This window comes from Pteropus vampyrus, unplaced genomic scaffold (assembly GCF_000151845.1).
Source record: "Pteropus vampyrus isolate Shadow unplaced genomic scaffold, Pvam_2.0 Scaffold208, whole genome shotgun sequence".
In the NCBI taxonomy this organism is placed as follows: Eukaryota; Metazoa; Chordata; class Mammalia; order Chiroptera; family Pteropodidae; genus Pteropus; species Pteropus vampyrus.
In genome coordinates, this window is record NW_011888989.1 from 3,056,251 (window position 1) to 3,074,657 (window position 18,407).

The 18,407-nt window shown below is 41.6% G+C and overlaps 1 protein-coding gene across 1 annotated transcript in view; it reads right to left on the reverse strand.

Annotated features, from left to right (window-relative positions):
- The window catches only part of CDHR3 (cadherin related family member 3), a 62,405-nt gene extending 51,873 nt beyond the window's left edge, over positions 1-10,532 (reverse strand). Inside the window, exon 1 of the mRNA XM_023537990.1 lies at positions 10,487-10,532. Within this exon, the coding sequence (XP_023393758.1) occupies positions 10,487-10,532 (46 nt within the window). The remainder of the gene's footprint in view (positions 1-10,486) is intronic.
- Between the last annotated feature and the right edge of the window lie 7,875 nt (positions 10,533-18,407).

Genomic DNA, 18,407 nt, shown 5'->3' on the forward strand with positions numbered 1-18,407 from the left:
ATGATGGTTACTATAGGAAGTTGAATAGTGTCCCCCCAAAAATTCACATCCTCCTCAAACCTCAGAATGTTCTTTATTTGGAAGTAGAGTCTTTGCAGATGTAATTAGTTAAGAGGACATCATTACTAGATTAGGATGGGCTCTAAACCCAATGACTGGTGTTCTTATAAGGACAGGACACAGATACACACGGAAGAATGTTATGACAGAGGCAAAAATTGAAGGGATGCAGGTACAAGCCAAGGAATGGCAAGCAACCACCAGAAGCTGTGAGGTAGCATGGAACAGATTCTCCCTCAAAGCTTCTCGCAGGAACCAACCCTGCCAACCCCTTGATTTCAGACTTCTGATCTCCTAAACTGTGAGAGAATAAATGTCTGTTGTTTTAAGCCATCCCATTTGTGGTAATTTGTTACACAAGACGCAGAAACTAATACAATTACAACTTATTTGATGTTCCAAATAGGGCATAATGTAAAATTCTTTCAGTCATTTACTCCTCAAAACAATCCTCTCAGATAGATATCATGTCATTATTTTACAGATGAGTAAACCAAGCTATGTAAATACAGTAGTCCCCCTTTATCCTCAAGGATATGGCCCAAGATCCCCAGTGGATGCCTGAAACCACAGACAGTGCTAAACCCTATATATACTATCTTTTTCCTATATACACATACGTATGCTACAGTTTAATTTATAAATTAGGCGAAGTAAGAGATTACTACAACAATAATAAAATAGAACAATTATAACAATATACTGTAATAAAGGTTATATGAATGTGGTTTCTCTCTCAAAATATCTTTCTGTACTTACCTTTTCACTTAAAAGAAGCATTTTACAGCTTCTCTTTGACATATCCAAATTACCAGCATCACTACTCTTTTGCTTTGGGGCCATAATTAAAATAAGAGTTACTTGAACACAAGCACTGGGATACCTTGAGAGATGGCTGCTAAGTAACTAACAGGAAGGGAGTCTTTACAGCATGGAAACCCTGGACAAAGGGATGATTCACATCCCAAGCAGGACAGAGAAGGAGGACTACAGATGACAAGAGATTTCATCACGCTATTCAGAACAGCATGCAATTTAAAACTAATGAATTGTTAATTTATGTAATTTTCCATTCAATATTTCAGACCGCAGTTGACCGAGGGTGACAGAAACTGTGGAAAGCAAAACCATGGATAAAGGGAGACTACGTAGTAAGTAACAAAGCCAAAATGTACACTGCTGTGCTACTTCTCAGTCAGGTCCCTGATCTTGGCCATCATTAGACACCGGAGGTAAACCGCTTGCAATGGGAGGAGGTACAGGGTGACAGTGGAAGGATCTCTCCTACTTGAAGGTATAAAGTTTCTAGAAACAAACAGGATGTGGGAAAATACTGGTTTTTTTAAGAGAATGTTTTTATTTCAAATTTGGGAGAGGGGATGCAAAGAAATAATGGAAATGTAGGAAAAATTGAAATATGAACACATTCATTGATACAAACTTTCATAAATCTAAAATTATCTTATTTAGATTAAAGACTAAAATGTATTATGCATAAGTTATTTTTGCTCGTAGAATTATCCAGTTTTATTGACAAGGATGGTACAAGGACTCAGATATCAAAATAGCTGATGTTTAGGGTGATGTGAATATGAATAGGTTTTTTAATCTATTAAAATTGACTTTAGTATTATAGCATTCTTGTGATAAAAAACCAAAAGCTATATAGTATACTTGGAGCACCTAGAGGCAAATAGTTCCCAAAAATAGCTTTTCCAAATGAGCAAAATAATCGGTCGCTTTGGTGGGTTGGATTTTTTAGGCATAAATCCCTCTTGCCCTCTTTTCCCACAAATGAAAATCCCCTGCCTCCCCCCGCAGCTGTTCATGAGCATGTTTCCTATTCTATTCAGCAGGACAAAAATAGTCATAAGCAAAATGAAAGATTGGCAATTTGTCAATTTCTCCACCCCCTCCCACCCACCCCCAGGACTTGTGCCCCCTGTAGCCAAGAAGGAAGGAAGCCTCTGCTCATATCTAAGCAAAGATATAGCTCACTAGGTTTTTCTCAAGAATTCCTTGGAGTAAGGTGGTGCCCAGCCCAAATGAATAAACTAACACCAGTAACCACTTGTGTTTACTAAGCACCTACTCACCAGGCGTTGTGCTAGCTACTTTATTGCCTAATCTCATCCACTCTCAGCACAACGTAAGTATTGCCATAGCCATTTCACACTCCTGAGATTACATACTCAGTAAGTGGAGCAAGATGGCTCTGGGGGCTAGTAAGAAAGTGGCCCCTCAACCCAGATATTAGATTTGGGTGATGAGATCTATAAAAGGCTGCTTTTGGAAAAACATAAAGAATCGTGCTGAAATATTAGCTCAATGTGGGCTCGGGTTCGAGAGGCTTGGGAAGTTCTACTCAGGGCTTTCCACTGCCTCCCTCTAAACAGGCAGATTGCTGTAGCCACCACCTCAGCGTGTCTCCTTTGGGGAACGGGAAGCTAAGGAAACTGTGCCCCCCTAATATTCCTAGCTGACAGCTCCTAGTTTGCTTTGCTGGGAGTGTATCCATTGAGCTTCTTACATTAATTATAATTTCAGTAAGCCCTGTATTTGAGAGGCTAATTTCACAAAAGAACCAGCCCTCCAGCCCAAGCAGCTAACTTCAAGAACAGGACTCTGCATGGCTCCATGCTTTCTCCTTACATTGACAGAACTTTTCATAGTCTTCCTTGAATGGTCATATTTCTCAGGCAGTGAGGAAGATGTTTTGGAGAGAGAAGGATATCTATCCAGTGCCCCTCAAACAATTTGTGTTGGAAACTGTCTCTTCCACGAATGGATAAAGCCGGACTGTGACCTTGGATATGCTGGCATTCTTGCTGAAGATGTTCATGTGTGTCAGGGTCATGCAACTGAATTCTAAAATTATAGTAGACACTCTGGGGAAAGGTAGCTAAGCTGGGCTCTCTTGACTCTTAATTCAATACCCAGGTTCTCCAACTTCCTTGCTACTTAAAAAAAAAATAGTAGCAGCAGTTGTAATAGCAATAATAATAATAATAATAATCAGTGGCTAGGTTCCTCACCTTAAAAATAGAGCATTAATAAGACAAAAAAGTCACAAAATGTTTAACCTATTCATTATGCAAATAAGTTTAAAGGGTGTGTCCAAAGGCATCCAACTAATCAGTGGTAGGGTGAATGTTAAGAGTCAGGGACTGGCTCTCCCTAAGATACCATGTGCTTCCCTTCCAAGGCTGGTCATCCAAACTGTCTTTGGTGGTCTGAATGCTGTAGAACAAGAAAGAGGCCTTAATGAAATTTGACTTACACATGCATCTTAATTAAGAATCAAATTAAAATTGCTTGAAGCATACACTTTGAAGAAGAAAAAGCACACCAAAGATTTATTGTCAGTCACTGAGCCCACTGAAATATCTCACTTGTGGTTAAGATCTGGATTGATGATGGCTTCGCTTGTTAAAATGAGCAAAATCACTGCTTTGCCAGAAATGGACCAACGAAGCCTTTTCCTGGAGTGCGTGTTAGAATAATTAAGGCCTCTGCAGCTTCAGTTATAGAGGAAGAAGCTGCCAACACTGGGCCTTGGACACTAAAGGTAATGATGTAGTTTAGGGAATGAGGGCTGATGTCATCGCTCCCTCTGGGTTGCAGCTGCTCTCACTTACAGCTGTTTTCTGTACGCAGGGCAGTATTCACCTGAGACTGACAATAAATATCTATTCATTCTCTAGTAACTAATCAAAAAGGTAGTGAAAGAAATCAGAGGAAAGTGTGAAAAGAGCAACTTCAAGTTTGAGCCTTGCTTCTACTTGACCTGCGACTTTGGGCTGGTCCCCTAACTTCTCTGGGGCTCTTTGTCAACCCTATCTCTCAGGACTGTGATACTATACTAACAGTGGCCATTAAACAGGGTTCAATTGCTAAAGAAGACTCACAGGACCCCAAAAAGAATGCTTATAAATCTACAGTTTGCTACAGAAAAGGCAGCATAGCGACAACATTAAAGATATGCCTCATAATTGAAAGCTGCCTCACAACATGAGGACTGGAGCGGCCAGGGGCCAGCTCCTGCTGTACTCTTTTTCCTAAGGGCCATGACAAAATGCTCTTGCCCAGATCAGGAGCCACTAATATACCCACTAATATCTTGGAACCAGGGAGCCCAAAATAGAGTCTACTGGAAATGTTTATATTTTGCTGGTCATGTAGATGCCATCTTGTTACATAGCCAGCTTCCACAACAGAGCGCTACAAGGGTCTCGCCCAGATCAAGAGCAAATCATTAATCTCACTGTTATTAATGAGCAATGCTTACAGGCTGGTACAAACCACTCCCAAACTCCCAGGCCCCATGCCGGGGGCTCAGTGGACAAAACTCAGGTCAATGGGCCTAGTACCTTTTTCATATTCATGCAGATCTTCCAGCTACCATGGACCCCTTCTTTCATTAAACACTTCGGTATTTTTCATTTCCATAAGAGTAATTCCCTGGAATTCCCTGAAAAAGCTAGTTCCCTGGAGGCTTTCTCAAAATGTAGACAACTTCAGTGTACAGTTTATTTAAACATACCAAAGGGGCTTTGCTAAGTCCTCTATCTTCTGGGAATGGCACATGGTCCTTTGGTACTGATAGAGTCAGAAGATTGTTTTGTCTCAACTCTTTCCACAGGTCCAGTTGAGAGTTTTGTGTAGTTTATGTTCTTGCAGGGCCTATAGTGTCTTTGAGACACTATAGTGTCTCAAAGAGAAACTGTTTCATTTCTCTCATCTTAATAGGAGGTAGAAAGGACAGAAGCTAATTAACATGACACTATTAAGCAGGCAGAAGATCTAAATTTCTGCATTTAAGGAGTATCAGTAAAAGCGAAAAAAGAAGACCCCAAAAGAGATGATGATAAACAAAAACATTTATTGGATATCCTGTAAGCATGTGGCACTCAGGGACCACAGAGCAATAAGAGATATGAAACCTGTTATTGCAGGGCTGACATTCCAGTTGAGGAGACAGGACAGACACATACCAGATGAATTACAGTAAAGTAACTAATGCCACCTTCCACTGAGCAGTTGTTCTGTGTTAGGCACTTATTAAACCATTGGCATGCATACCATGTGCAGGCAAGAGGAGTACCAGCGTGCAGCTGGAAGAGTGCCTACTAAGAGCTAGGGCAATCTGGGAAGCCTCCATGAGGAAGGTGGGGCTTGAGTGGGGCCCTGGAAGATACATAGGAGTTAGACCAAATGATAGGATACTGGAGCTTGTTATTTTGTTTCAAATTATTATGGTGATGCCTGCTTCTCATACCTTGAATGCAGGTACTGGTATGACTGTCCCCCTTGTCCAATCCTCTGTGACCCTGATATTTGAGAGTGATGGGAAGGGTCAGGTTCTTAGACTTGAAAAAAAGATAAGAAACAGTTTGTATCACAGCAGACCTTCCAAAAAACCAGGATTTGACCTGTAGGAGCAAAAGCATGGTCTAATCATGGTCATTTGGAGAGGGAGAGATTTGAATGTGGTTTTTATAAGAAATCTCAAATATTTCTTGCAAACCTTTGTGATTAGTTCCTTTCACACATCTGATGATAAAGTTCTAAATGATAGTGTTTAGTATGAGACATTGGGTTTTTCTAACCTCACTCTTCCCCCAATGGCAATAAACGTCACCTCTTATCTCAAATGATTATGGCTATAAAAGCCTATATTTCTGGGAAAAACCTCAAATGTTTACTTCAGTTCATCTGCTCAAGGCCTAGCTTCCTCCCACTCTCTGCTGAGTCTAAAAGCCTAAGATTAAAGAGTGTTCAATATTAAGAAACTCAGTTATTTATCTTATTAGCAGATCAAGGGGAAAATCAAATTATTATTTCTATAGATCTTGAAAAAGAATTTGATTTAAAAATCCATTTTGATTTAGAGATAAATACCCTAAATAAAAATAAAAGCTTATATAAATGTCTAATTACTATGCCATACGCCTATAACTAATATAAAATTATATTGAATGTCAACTGTAATTGAAAAAAATTTAAAAATTTAAAAATTAAAACAAGATTTTGTATTCTGCATTCTCCACTATTTTTTTAAAAAGCTATTTTCTTGAGAGAGAAAAATTGGCTTAGGTGGGAGAGGCTCTGTTCATCCCTCTGGCGACCAAATCAAAGTTGTGACAAAAAGAGCAAACAGCAAGGAAAATCACCTTGGATCTAGATGAACAAGCCCAACAATTAGGGAAAGAAATTTAAAAACACCCTGCAATGGGAGGAGGTAGGTCAGAGAGATGACGGACAGAGGCCATAGCAGTGGCAGCCGGCAGCTGCAGACATCTCTTAAAGGGGCCATATCCATGACTGGACTTGTGGTGACGGATCTGCTCGCTCTGAGCACCAGTGGCAGGACTTACAGGGGGACACTGAGTTGTTGCAGTGAGGGCCAAGGCAAGACTCTTTCTGTATAGAAGTGCCGAAGGTATCCATTGTTCCTCTGTTGAGCCCTTCCCCCTCCCAGCATGCAGATTCAGTGCCATTATAGCTGAGACATCATCAAACTGGATAACAGAGGTCACTCCACCCAGAGGATTCCCTGAAACTACGCCTCCCCCAACTCGTGGCTCCATCCAAGCCACATCCAGGTGTATCCTCAGCAAGTCAGGTGCTCCTTGCAGAGCAGTGCCAAGACACACTGGTGGCAGCTGGCCTTGGTTTCTGGCATGACCTCTTGAGGCAACTATAAACACAGCATCTGTGGATCGCTTGCTGAATCTTAACAAGTGGCCCCAGAGGGGCACAGGCTGAGGCTAAGTTTGGCCTGTCACTGAACCCCTCTCAGGACTGTGCCATTGGACACCTACTACACAAATCCACACTAATAAGACCAAGATACTTAGGAGCTTTACTTAGCACATAGAAACAGACATGAAAAGGCAGCCAAAATGGGAAGACAAAGAAGCAGAAACCATATGAGAGAAAAGAGCAGAGAACAAGAAATAATGGAGTCATGCAATCTAATGGATGCAGAGTTCAAAACACTGGTTATAAAGATGCTCAACGAACTTCCAGGAAGTGTAGGTGAATTCAGTGAGAACTTCAACAAAGAGATTAAAAATAAATAAATAAATAAAATAAAAATGGAAATGGAAATTATAAAAAGGAGCCAGTCAGAAACGAAGAACACATTATCTGAGATGAAGAGTATATTAGATGGAATAAACAGAGTGGATAAAGAAGAGAATCGAATCACCAGCATAGAAGATGGGGAAGCCAAGGACAATCAATCAGAATGGCAAGAAAAAAGAAGCCAAGACTATAACAATAATTTAGAGAACCTATAGGACACTATTAAATGTGAAAATATCCATGTCATAGAGGTACTAGGAAGAAAAAAAAAAAAGACATTGAAGAGTTATTTGAAGAAATAATGATGAAAAACATCCCTAATCTGGTAAAGGAAATAGACATACAACCCCATGAAACTCAGAGAGTCCCAAAAACCAGAAATCAAAAGGAGCCCACACCAAGACACATCATAATTAAAATGCCAAAGGTTAAATATGAAGAGAGAATCTTAAAAGCAGCAAGAGAAAAGCAGTTAATTACCTACAAGAGAGCACCCATAAGACTGGCAGCTGATTTCTCAAAAAAAAACTATGCAGGACAGAAAGGTCTGGCACAAAATATTCGATGTGATGAAAACCCAGGATCTGCAACCAAGAATACTTTAACCAGCAAATCTATCATTTAGAGTTGAAGGACAGATCAAGGGCTTCGGAGACAATAAGCTAAGGGAATTTATCACCACCACGCCAGTATTACAGGAAATGTTGGAGGGACTTCTTTAAGAAGAAAAAACATGTTGACAAAACAGGAATAAAGAATGGTAATAACTATTATATTCTTATCAACAAGTACCTCAAATGGAAAAGAATTAAGTGCTCTAACCAAAAGATTGAGTGGCTGAATGGATAAGAAAATAAGATCCCTTCAGATAAAAAGACACACACAGACTAAAAGGAAGGGGATGGAAAAAGATACTGCCTTGATGGACCTAGAGGGTATTGCGCTAAATGAAATAGGTTGGATAAAGAAAGACAAATATCACATGATTTCACATACATGTGGACTCTAAAGAACAAAATCAACAACACAACAAAAGTGAAATAAACTCATAGATACAGAGACTGTTTAGGTGGATATTAGATGGGAGGGGGATTGGAAGGAGAAAGGCAAAGAGATTAAGAGGTACAAATGAATAGTTGCAGAAGAGACATGGAGATGTAGAGTGTAATGTGGGAAAGATGGTTAATAATGTTGTAATAAATATGTAAGGAGGAAGACGGGTACTAGATTTAGTGGGGTGATCACTTTGTGAGTTACATGGATCTCTGATCAGTATGCTATACAACTGAAACTGGTATGTTATTGTGTGCCAACTATAATTGAAAAAAAACCTCATTGAATTGTATAATGTAAATATAAGCAACTGATTGTCTATTATATTTCAATAAAGCTGGGGTGGGGGAGCTGTTTTCTTAATATATAAAACATTTTACACCAAAAAGTAGTGTCATGCTTAATGGGGAACAAAACAAGAATGTACATTCTTACCATTGGTTAATAACAGTCCAAAGGTACAGGCCCAGAAATTAACTAAGAGAAAGAAACAAGGATAGAAAATAGTTGAGGAAAAGTACAAATTTTTATTATTTTCAAACCTGTAAAATGCATGAGAATCAACTGAAAATCATTACAAATAATAAGATCATTCATTTATAGTCTTTTATACATTATGATATCAATTTAAAAATACAAGGGAAGAAAAGATTTCATTTACAAATGCAGGGGAAAAAAAGGGAAAGTTAAAGAATTAGAAATAAACAGAATCAGAATGTGCAAGACCTTTATAAAGGAAATTCTAAAATATTCCTGAGGAAAACAAATGGAGACTTGAACAAGTATTTGGAACCCCGTTCTTGGATAGGAAGTCTCAGCGTCACATACAATAATGACTAACGTTTCCTAAGCATTTACTACGTACCAGACACTCCTCTAAGTATTTTACTGAAGTATAACTTATAAAAAATGTCAATTACCTCCAAATTAATCAGCAAATTTAACATGATTGAATTCCATACATTATTCATATACTACCTATTCAAAAATAAGATTTAATTTAAAAACCTCAATTTCAATAATCCAAGCTGACAGCATTAAAAAGATCATCCAAGATTCTCAAAGCTCTTAAATAAGGAAGAGGAAGTGCAAGAAGCGTAGGTCGGATTTTTGACTCTCACCAGAAGGCATTTTCTCTGCCCAAGACTAAGACAATCACCCCTCAGTACCTCATTTTTTCCACAGGATGACTCGCTAGCCTCAAGTTGCCCCCAAAAGTCTCCAGAGAAAGGCTAGAATCTCCACAAAGACTGACTTGACATACACACTGAAGGGGTTCAAAACAAGTTCTCCCCAGAATGTTCCACTTTGGCATGCAGACTACTATAGGCTAAAAATAATCAAGGCCCCAAAACTTCAGGAACAGTTTCCTTTTTTTTTTTTAACTGCCCCTTTAACTGCCTAAAGAATTTAGATAGAGGTCCTGGTCTAGGAAGACAGCTATCACCAAAGGTAACTGCAAAGAATATGGGCTAAGTGTGGTGGGCTTTGGGGGAGCTCAGCAGGGCCTGGAGATCAAAATTCTCTCTGTATCCTCTAATTGTGAGGCTCAATTGCCTGACTGCCTGTAGGTCTCGTATTCTTATGGGGCCCCCATACATACATAATTAAATTTGTTTTTCTATTCTTAATTTGTCTTATGTCGATTTAATTAATAGACCAGCCAAAAGGACCTAGGAGAGTAGAAAAATTTTCCTCCCCTACAGCACAAAGCTCTGCTAGGAAAATTATTTTTCCAACCTTGGATCTTGGAAGGACTTACAGCTCAGGCCATTTAACACAAGAGAGAAAGTAAAGTCTGCACAAACGTGGGCTAGATTGTGGCTTCTTTAGGCACCCCTGTTCTCTGGGTTACCCCTACCCGAGCCTCCCAGAGCTCCCTGTTGCTACATCATCTCATTCATCATGACGATAAGCCCACAGTTGATCTAGGCTTCCCAGAGGCAATTTCTTCTTTGGAGACCTCATCACACAATAATATCATATAAACTGAGTAAGGCAAGCGAGATGGCAAAATGGAGTTCCTACCTGACATGGCACCCAGGAGAACCAGGAAAAGGGCTGCTCCCTGCATATTGAGAGTTGACCTCTGTGCACTCTTCTAACAAATTATCCAGGAGCTGTATCCCACCTTTTTATAAGTATATTTCAGAAAAGTGTATTTCAGATGCCACTCATCTTGCCCTCCCTAGTTTTGTTGCCATGCAAGAAATCAAACAGAGGCTCGGTGGGTAACTAAGGGAGACTTTAAACCCCCCCAGGACTGTTTGGTTCTTTGGTTTACCTGCTTTCCATGACCACATGGTACTCTGGTCAGCTTGGGAGTCCATCTTAAAATTTCACACCTATTATGAGGACAGAGAGCCCCCCAAAAGAAGCAAAGACCAAAGAAAGAACAGAGATGATAGTAAAAGCTGGACATAAGCATATTCATCCATGATGATCTCAATCACTCTGTCACCAGGTATTTTGTCTTTCTCGGACGCAGAGGTAGGGAAGTGGGAATTTTTCTGCTGACTGAATTGATGAGTCAGACTCAGAGATGGAGCCAGACCCCTCCTCAAGGTGGCGATAGACACTGCCCTTTGACTCTACCCACCGCTGCTGCCACTCCAGCCCTCAGAGAAGTCTGTGGAGGAGTATTATTGGAGGAGTGAGGCTTCTGCCCACTGGGCAGTGATGTGGCCCATCCCTCAGAGGCAGGTGCTATGCCAAATGGTGCTTTCATGTCTCATGCAGCCTGGTGCCAGGCTACAAGGCCTGGTGAGTGACTCAGCTGGGCTTGGGTCCAGCCTCCATTCATAGAAAAAGCAATGGCAGCACAGATGGTGGTGGAGCAGTCTGCCTTGATGTGGTACAGTAAGAACAGTAGTGGATACAGTGGAAGGAAGCTGGTCTTGGACCCTCTGTCCTGCTCCTTTCACCTGAGAACTTCCCATGGTGGAAGGGGAACCCTACAGCCCCAGGTTAGTGACAGGCAGGGGTTGGGGACATAGAGCCAGATCCTCCCCATCGGGGCCATGTGCAGCGAAAGTTCCCGCAGGAGCTCTAAAGACCAGATGTGCCCCACAAGCAAACCAGCATTTAGTCACCATTGGCCATTTAGTCAGTATGAGCCCTGGAGAGAGATAGCGATGAAAGTCAGGAAATAAGACTTAAGTCGACTCTGAGATGGAAGTCGTAAAAACTATGATGGCCCACGAAAGTGACCAGTAAACAAGATATTGAGGGAGATTTAACAGAGGCAGCTGAAAACAATGACTGGAGGAAAAACAAAACCATTTCAGTTTATATGCCTCTGAATTGAGACTAAGTGAGCTGGTTATAGATCCTTCTGAGCACAAGGGAAATAAGGCTTAGAGAGGTTTTAGTGACTTGTCCCAGGTCAAGCTGCTAGTCAGTGGCCAAGCTGGGGCTCAGTGTCTCCTGTTTCCCAAACCCGGGCGGTAAGGCTGCCTTCCTTCCCCTCCCATTGCATCCAAGCCCTTGGCAGACCTCTTCTAGCCTCCACAGTGCCACCTGCAGCCTTTTGCTGTCACCACTCTGGCTAAGGTCCTGGCCTCTGGTCTGGACTGTCTCAGTAGCATCCGATGCATCCTACAGAAAACTGTCAGGTTAATTTCCCCAAAGCACAATTTTGATCACTCTCTTGCCTGCTTAAAATAACAAGCAATACTTTTCTTAGGAAACCAGGAAGTAAGATTAAGTCTGTAGGTTTCTGTGTGAGGTAGGTTAGATGGCAAAAAGCATAGGTTTTGCTGTGTAACCTTAGGCAAATTACCTAACCTTTCAGAATCTCAGTTATGCTTCTATAAATCAGGGATAATGATTCCTGCCATGGAGGATTATTGCAAGCAGTACATAAGATAATGAAGTGAAAGAGACTGACCCATAATATGGGCTCTAGCAATACTATTTTTTTCCTAATAGGATATCTATAGGACCATGGCAAAGGCTGAAACACAGTAGGTACTCAATAAACACAGTAGGTACTCAATAAACACGGGGTGAAAAAACAGATGAATAAACAGTTGCCAAGTTACCAATTCTCACCTCTCAGTTTTTCCTGTCATATTAGTTACTGTAAATAATCCATTTCATTATGCATAATTACAGCTGAAGTGATGGCTCAGATTAAGTTATGGAAAACGTCAGAATAATTAAGCCTTTGAATTAAAGAAACTCACATCTGTTTAATTTTCAGCCCGACTGCACAGTGTTCTTCATGCTGCCGTTTCACCAGGGTAGGGCGAGTCTCCCCTTCCATCGCCTTCCTGGTCCAGAGATCCTAACGGTCATAGTCTGAAATTTGTTGTGGGCTTTCACTCCTACAGCTTCTGTTTCCAGCCCAGAGGTTGTTTCTGCCATTATGATGTTCCGTTGTCCATTTGTCAGCACCCATCTCTTTCTGAAAGCATGTGGTCCCGGCACCAAGGACCCAGCTGGGCCAGAATCACACAGAGGCTGAACAGGACACTGAGGCACTAGCTATGCCTTGATCTCTTATTACTGACCTCTAGCACCCTAGTTTCTACCGGGGCCTAGCCAGGTGAGATGAATGGGGTGGCTCAAAGGCAGGGCTGGAAACTCTAGGGAAGGCACCTCTCCAGCTTTACATAAAAGACCTGGAGAGCCTTCTCCCACATCGTGTCTGGCCCAGCAGTGATTCAGGCCCTTAAAGTATTTAAAGGGACTTACCTGAAATCCAGCTACGGCAAATGTCTAATTTATGAGCAAAGGAGTTGTGTTCTAAACATTTGTTGACTTAGAACTTGGAATACACTTTCCTGTGGATGCGTTGTTCACAGCCTACAAACTCTTACATGATCTATTATGTACTTGAAACATTATGGACTTCAGAAGTAGAAGAGCTGCTGTGAATATTCAATTAGGTTCAGCTTCTTTAGCAGGTCCATGGGCATTGCAGGGCTGGCCAGCAAACCTGGTCACCTTTATATCTGTGGGGAAGCTCTGTTTATGGTTCCCATTTGTACAGTACTAGAACTATAGGCTTCAGGACCCCAAACCCTAGGACACAGTACCTAGGTTCCAGCATTCAAGCAGCCCTACATCACAGGCGCCCCTTAGGAACAGAGCTAGGCCTACACTCACAGCGATGGCAGCCATGTGATGACACGGAGCGTCTAGTAGGAATAGAAATGAGCTCTTTCTGTGTCTGCTTTGCGGGCCTGTACTCACAGGCTCACTGCGTTAACATCGCACCCACAGTTCTCTCATGCGTCTGTCTTCAGCCAGTCTCAGCAAGCTTTTCCAGGTCAGGGAAGCTCTTATACTTCTTTGTATCCCAATTGCTTCACATGGAACACTCTACCAGATGCATAGCTAGTGCTCAAAAAATGGTGGAATTAATCAATTTACTTTATATACCCTTGCCCTGTGCCATTCTCTCCCTCCCCCAAACACTCCTCCAGTGAGAGCCCCTCAGCTCTTGTGGGAAAGGAAATAAAGAAAGTCCACAGCCCCCCTCACTTCTGGAAGCCCAGGAGCACTCACTCTGACTAGCCCTGAGGATCACGAGAGGGGCCCTCTGACACCAAGGCCCTGGAGCTGCCCTCTACCCTCCAGGTTTTTAGCTGAGACCCCTGTAGTAAAAGACAGATTAACAAGTGAAAAACAAACAGAAGTGTATTAACACACATACCTCATGTAAACATGAGAGAGACCCAGGGGAAAATGAGTAACTCCTGGGTCTTAGAACTGAGGCTTGAATGTCATCTTAATAGGGAAGGGGAGGGAATAGGAAAGAGAACGGGCCCTCAGAAGAATAGATGGGATGTGTGATAGTTGGTGACAACGTTTGTCTGGGTGTGATATCCACTAATAATCTCCTTTCCTGTGATAATGGTCAATCTTCCTTGGTTGATAAAATTCCCAGGCAGGGGATTTAGGACAATTGGGTTCTTTTTGGGAGATCTGTCTTTAGGCAGATGAAGGAATTCAGAGAAAGTGTCTCCTTGCATTTGCTGTTTTATAAGTGCCCTCAGCTCAAAATTATCAATACACTGAAGCATCATATTCTGGAGTATCATGTCTAAACTCCTATAGTTGTATTTTGGGGTGACATATTCTGCTATTTTTCAGCCCTCAGGATCCACTGGCGGGGCTCCCTCCCTGGCTTCAGGGGTGGATAAGTGAATAAGCATGGTTTCCCCAGGGGTTGACACTGAATGACTCCAGGGGACAGAACTCTGGGAGCCTAAGACGATGGTGAGCATGGGCCTGAGCTCAGTTCAAGCCTCCAAAAAACTCCAGATTATTCTTACTTTTAATAACGGCTTTACTGAGATATAATGCATATACTATACAATGCATCTACTTAAAGTTTACAGTTCAGTGAGGATTTTTTTAGTGTATTCAGAATTGTGCAACTGTCGCCATAATCAATTTTAGAACATTTTCATCACCCTACATCCCTTAACAGTCCCATGTCCCTCCAACTCCCTCCCACAGCCCCTGGCAACGACTAATCTACTTTCTGTCTCTCTAGATTTCTCTATATTGGACATTTCATATAAGTTGAATTATACAATATGTGGTCTTTTTGACACTTCTTTCATTTAGCATAATGTTTTCATGGTTCATCCATGTTGTAGCATGAGTGAGTAATTCACTTATTTTTATTGCCAAATAATGTTATTGTATGGATATCCCACATTTAATTCATTCATTCATCAATAATAGACATTTGGGTTTTTTCCTACTTTTTGGCTATTATGAATAATACTGCCGTGAACATTGCTATGCAAGTTTTTTCATGAACATGTTTTTATGTTCTTGGATAAATACCTAGAAGTTTTGCTGGATCATACAGTAACTCTTCTAGATCATTTTTTTTCTGGGGTTGGTTTTCACACTTTTATTGGGGGCTCCAATAAAAGAGTCTCCTCTCTGTCAACAGAGATGCTCTTAGTCTCTTTAGCCACTCCACACTTGGGTTTTGGGGGTCTTGGAGTGGCTGGCACATGGGCACATTCCCATCATCCCAGAGGGCACTGTGTAGTTTGTAGGGCGTGGCCTGGTTGATCATAGTGGCATGATTGGTGTAAGGGCTGAGTGGGGCATAATTATATCTGGGCCCTCGATGATGAAAGACACGACCAACACTGGCTCCTTGGCCCAGGCATTATTGAGAAAGGCAGCAAATCTCACTGCCATCTTGGTCTCTGTCTTGTACCCTAAAAACATTGTTAACAATAGTGGGAAGAGAGCAGCAGCAGCAGTAAATGACTAATACGTGTATGTTACTTTATATATAAAGAAAACACACTTCACTTTCCTCTGACTGGCTCCTTTTCAACTTGCACATCTTCAATTAAATGTTCTTCTTCAAAGAGTCCCTTCCTTGACCACCCGTTCCTAATCATTCTCCCTCCAAGCACTTTTGTTCCTTTCACCATGATTCTTACCACAGTTTTCACTGTGTATTTCTTTCTGTGGTCATTTTACAGCCCATCCGACTGTGAGCACCATGAAGCAGGGCCATGTCTGCTTTGTTCATGATTGTAGCCCAGAAAAGATCACAGCACCATTAACTTGTTTAAAAAATGAATGAATCAACTAAGAAATGTTGGACCTGAGCTCAAATCAGTGGCAACCCAGTCCCCAGATCCCAGAAAGAGGCTATTATGGAGATGACAGTAATAAATGAACCACCAATTGCAAGCATATGAATCAATTAAAGCCCTGTTTACATTCCTTGTGAAACGTAATTACTTAGAGTTTGAATTAAGGTCAGGCTCATTGTTTACAGCCTCTTTGCATGTCAAAAATGGATATGAATTCCACAAGATTAAAATGGTAGGCACCTCGACAAGGGGCCTGTCCTTTCTCATCCAGATGTGAAGAGGCAGGAGATACCAGTTCCTTTCATTTTCCCTCTGTAGAATCTGGAGAAGTTAAGTGTCTTGCCCAATCAGAAGGTGGGTGAGGGCAGAGCAGTAAGTCTTTGGCCTTGGACTTAGCCTTGAACCCCACTCTCCAATTTACCTTTTTTGTGAACTGGGCAGGTCACTTGAACCCCTGACTTTGCTTCCTCTTCTGCAAAGTGGGAAAAACAGTGCCTTCTCCATTACTAAGCTGATCGTGAGAATGGAAGGGATCACCTGTGTAAAATATCTAGTCCTGGCACATCATAGCTGCTCAAAAACAGTATTCCTGCATTCCAACAAGAGTTACTGAGCACTACATCATTCCTATTATTTTATCGAGATCCGTTATTTAAGGATTGGGGGCTTTTTACTGTACCACCATCATAAACAAACAATCAAAAAGGCAGTGTTTCCCTCTAGTTAAAAATTATTATCCTTTACGAAAAGACTGCAAACAAGAACCTCATTGATGAATTCTCCAGTTACTGTCATTGTTCAACCACTTTAAACCTTTTTTTGGAAGAAACTATATATTCATTACAAATAAATTATAAATTAGACTTGCCCCCCACTTACAAGCTGTGATAATCAAGTTTATAGTGACAGAAAAAGAAATATTATATCATGGAAATCAATAATAATATATCAATCATTTTATCCAGTCCTTCTAAATGCCAGACTCTTTTCTACATGTTTAATATGTGTTAACTTATTTAGTCACAACGCTATGAGACAGTTGTACTAATATTATCCCCCATTTTACTAGATGGGGAAACCAAGCCATAGAGAAGTTCGATAACTAGCCCAGGGTTAGTGATAGAGCCAGGACTCAGACCCACGCAATTGGGCTCCAGAGTCTGGATTCCAGATCACTACACTGGTAGTGCCTCTGTCTCGATTATTGGCTCATACAGAACACCCGCATACATATGTCTATACATGTGTCCTTTTAAATAGAATGGTGTCCTCTCTCCTACCACCTCTTTTCTCATATTCCTACTCCTGTATCCATTGGGAAGAAAAGTAGCTAGAAACAATGTTTGCGTGCAGGAGGGGTAAAGGGAAAGAATCTACAAAACTGAAAATTAAATCTGGTTTGTTTTCGACTTGTTCTTTCCTTTGTTTATTGTTTACTGCTATAACAAGAAGACCCACTGTCAATCACTGAGCAGGTAGGGCAGGGAGGAGTTGTTTCTCAGGAAGTAATTGAAGGGGTTTCTGGAGTCTGGGTACTCTCAGCTCTCAGAGAGAAGCAGGCTTTCTGGTGTTTTAAGCTCAGGGATCACGCTAATGGGTCATCGGCACTTGCCAATGAATCATCCAGATAGACTGTGACAAAAAGGGACAGGATGAACAAATGCTTTGTGGGCTTTGTTTGGTAGATCCCTAACCCCTAAGGATCCCTAGGCAAAGGCCTGGGAATGGGGGCTGTGAAGGCAGATGACCAAGCCAGACAGACCAGAGGCTCTGCAGCGAGGGGACCCCTAATGGCTGATCTGAGAGCCATTTGCACATGAGGGACTCTATGGAAAAGTTGGTGTGTAGAATCACCCACAAACCTAGACAGACATCAGGCAGCAGCAAGGAGCAGAAGCTCGAGAGCCCCATGGCCCTGCCCTACCGCAGGTGGAAGTTTCCTGGGCCATGGGGCAAGGGCCAGTACTACTGGTCTAACCACACAGGTCTGGACCGTTTGGCACTTGAGAATACTTGCCAGGGTAGCCAGGTTGAAGTAAAACTGAAAAGAAGAAAAAAAATTTTATTCATTGCCTCAGTTTTAGACACCCCTCTCCAAAAGACTTCAGGGGAAAATATGTTAGCAAATACTTATCTAATTATTTATGGAAGTCAATGAATTCTCTAGGCATATGAACTTAAGAAGGAAGGGGGAGGGGGAACAGGTAAATACAGGTTTTTACTCAGGTCTCTCCTATTCCTACCCCTAACGAAGGGAGTCTGGGAAGGAACCACATGACTTTTCTTTATAGATATTTCTGAGGCCTCCAATTTGACAGGGTCCTTTCTGCCTGAGATGTTTCCACTTTTTCTGTATTTCCTCTGACTGGAGATAAAGGCTCTGCCCCTGTATGAGGCCAGGGGGAAAGGACATGGGGAATGAAGGAGCCTGCAATCCTGGTCAAGGGTTGCCTTATCTCTGCCCTAGGCAGAAGTAAGCAGTTCCAGCAAGCTGAACACAGGGTTCTCCTAGCGTCATTGCTATGCCTGCTTAAGGATGCCTGGCTGATAAGCTTAGTTGACACACCAGTGTCCCTGAGAAATTCTAAATGATGCAAATAAGCATGAAGAAAAACATCA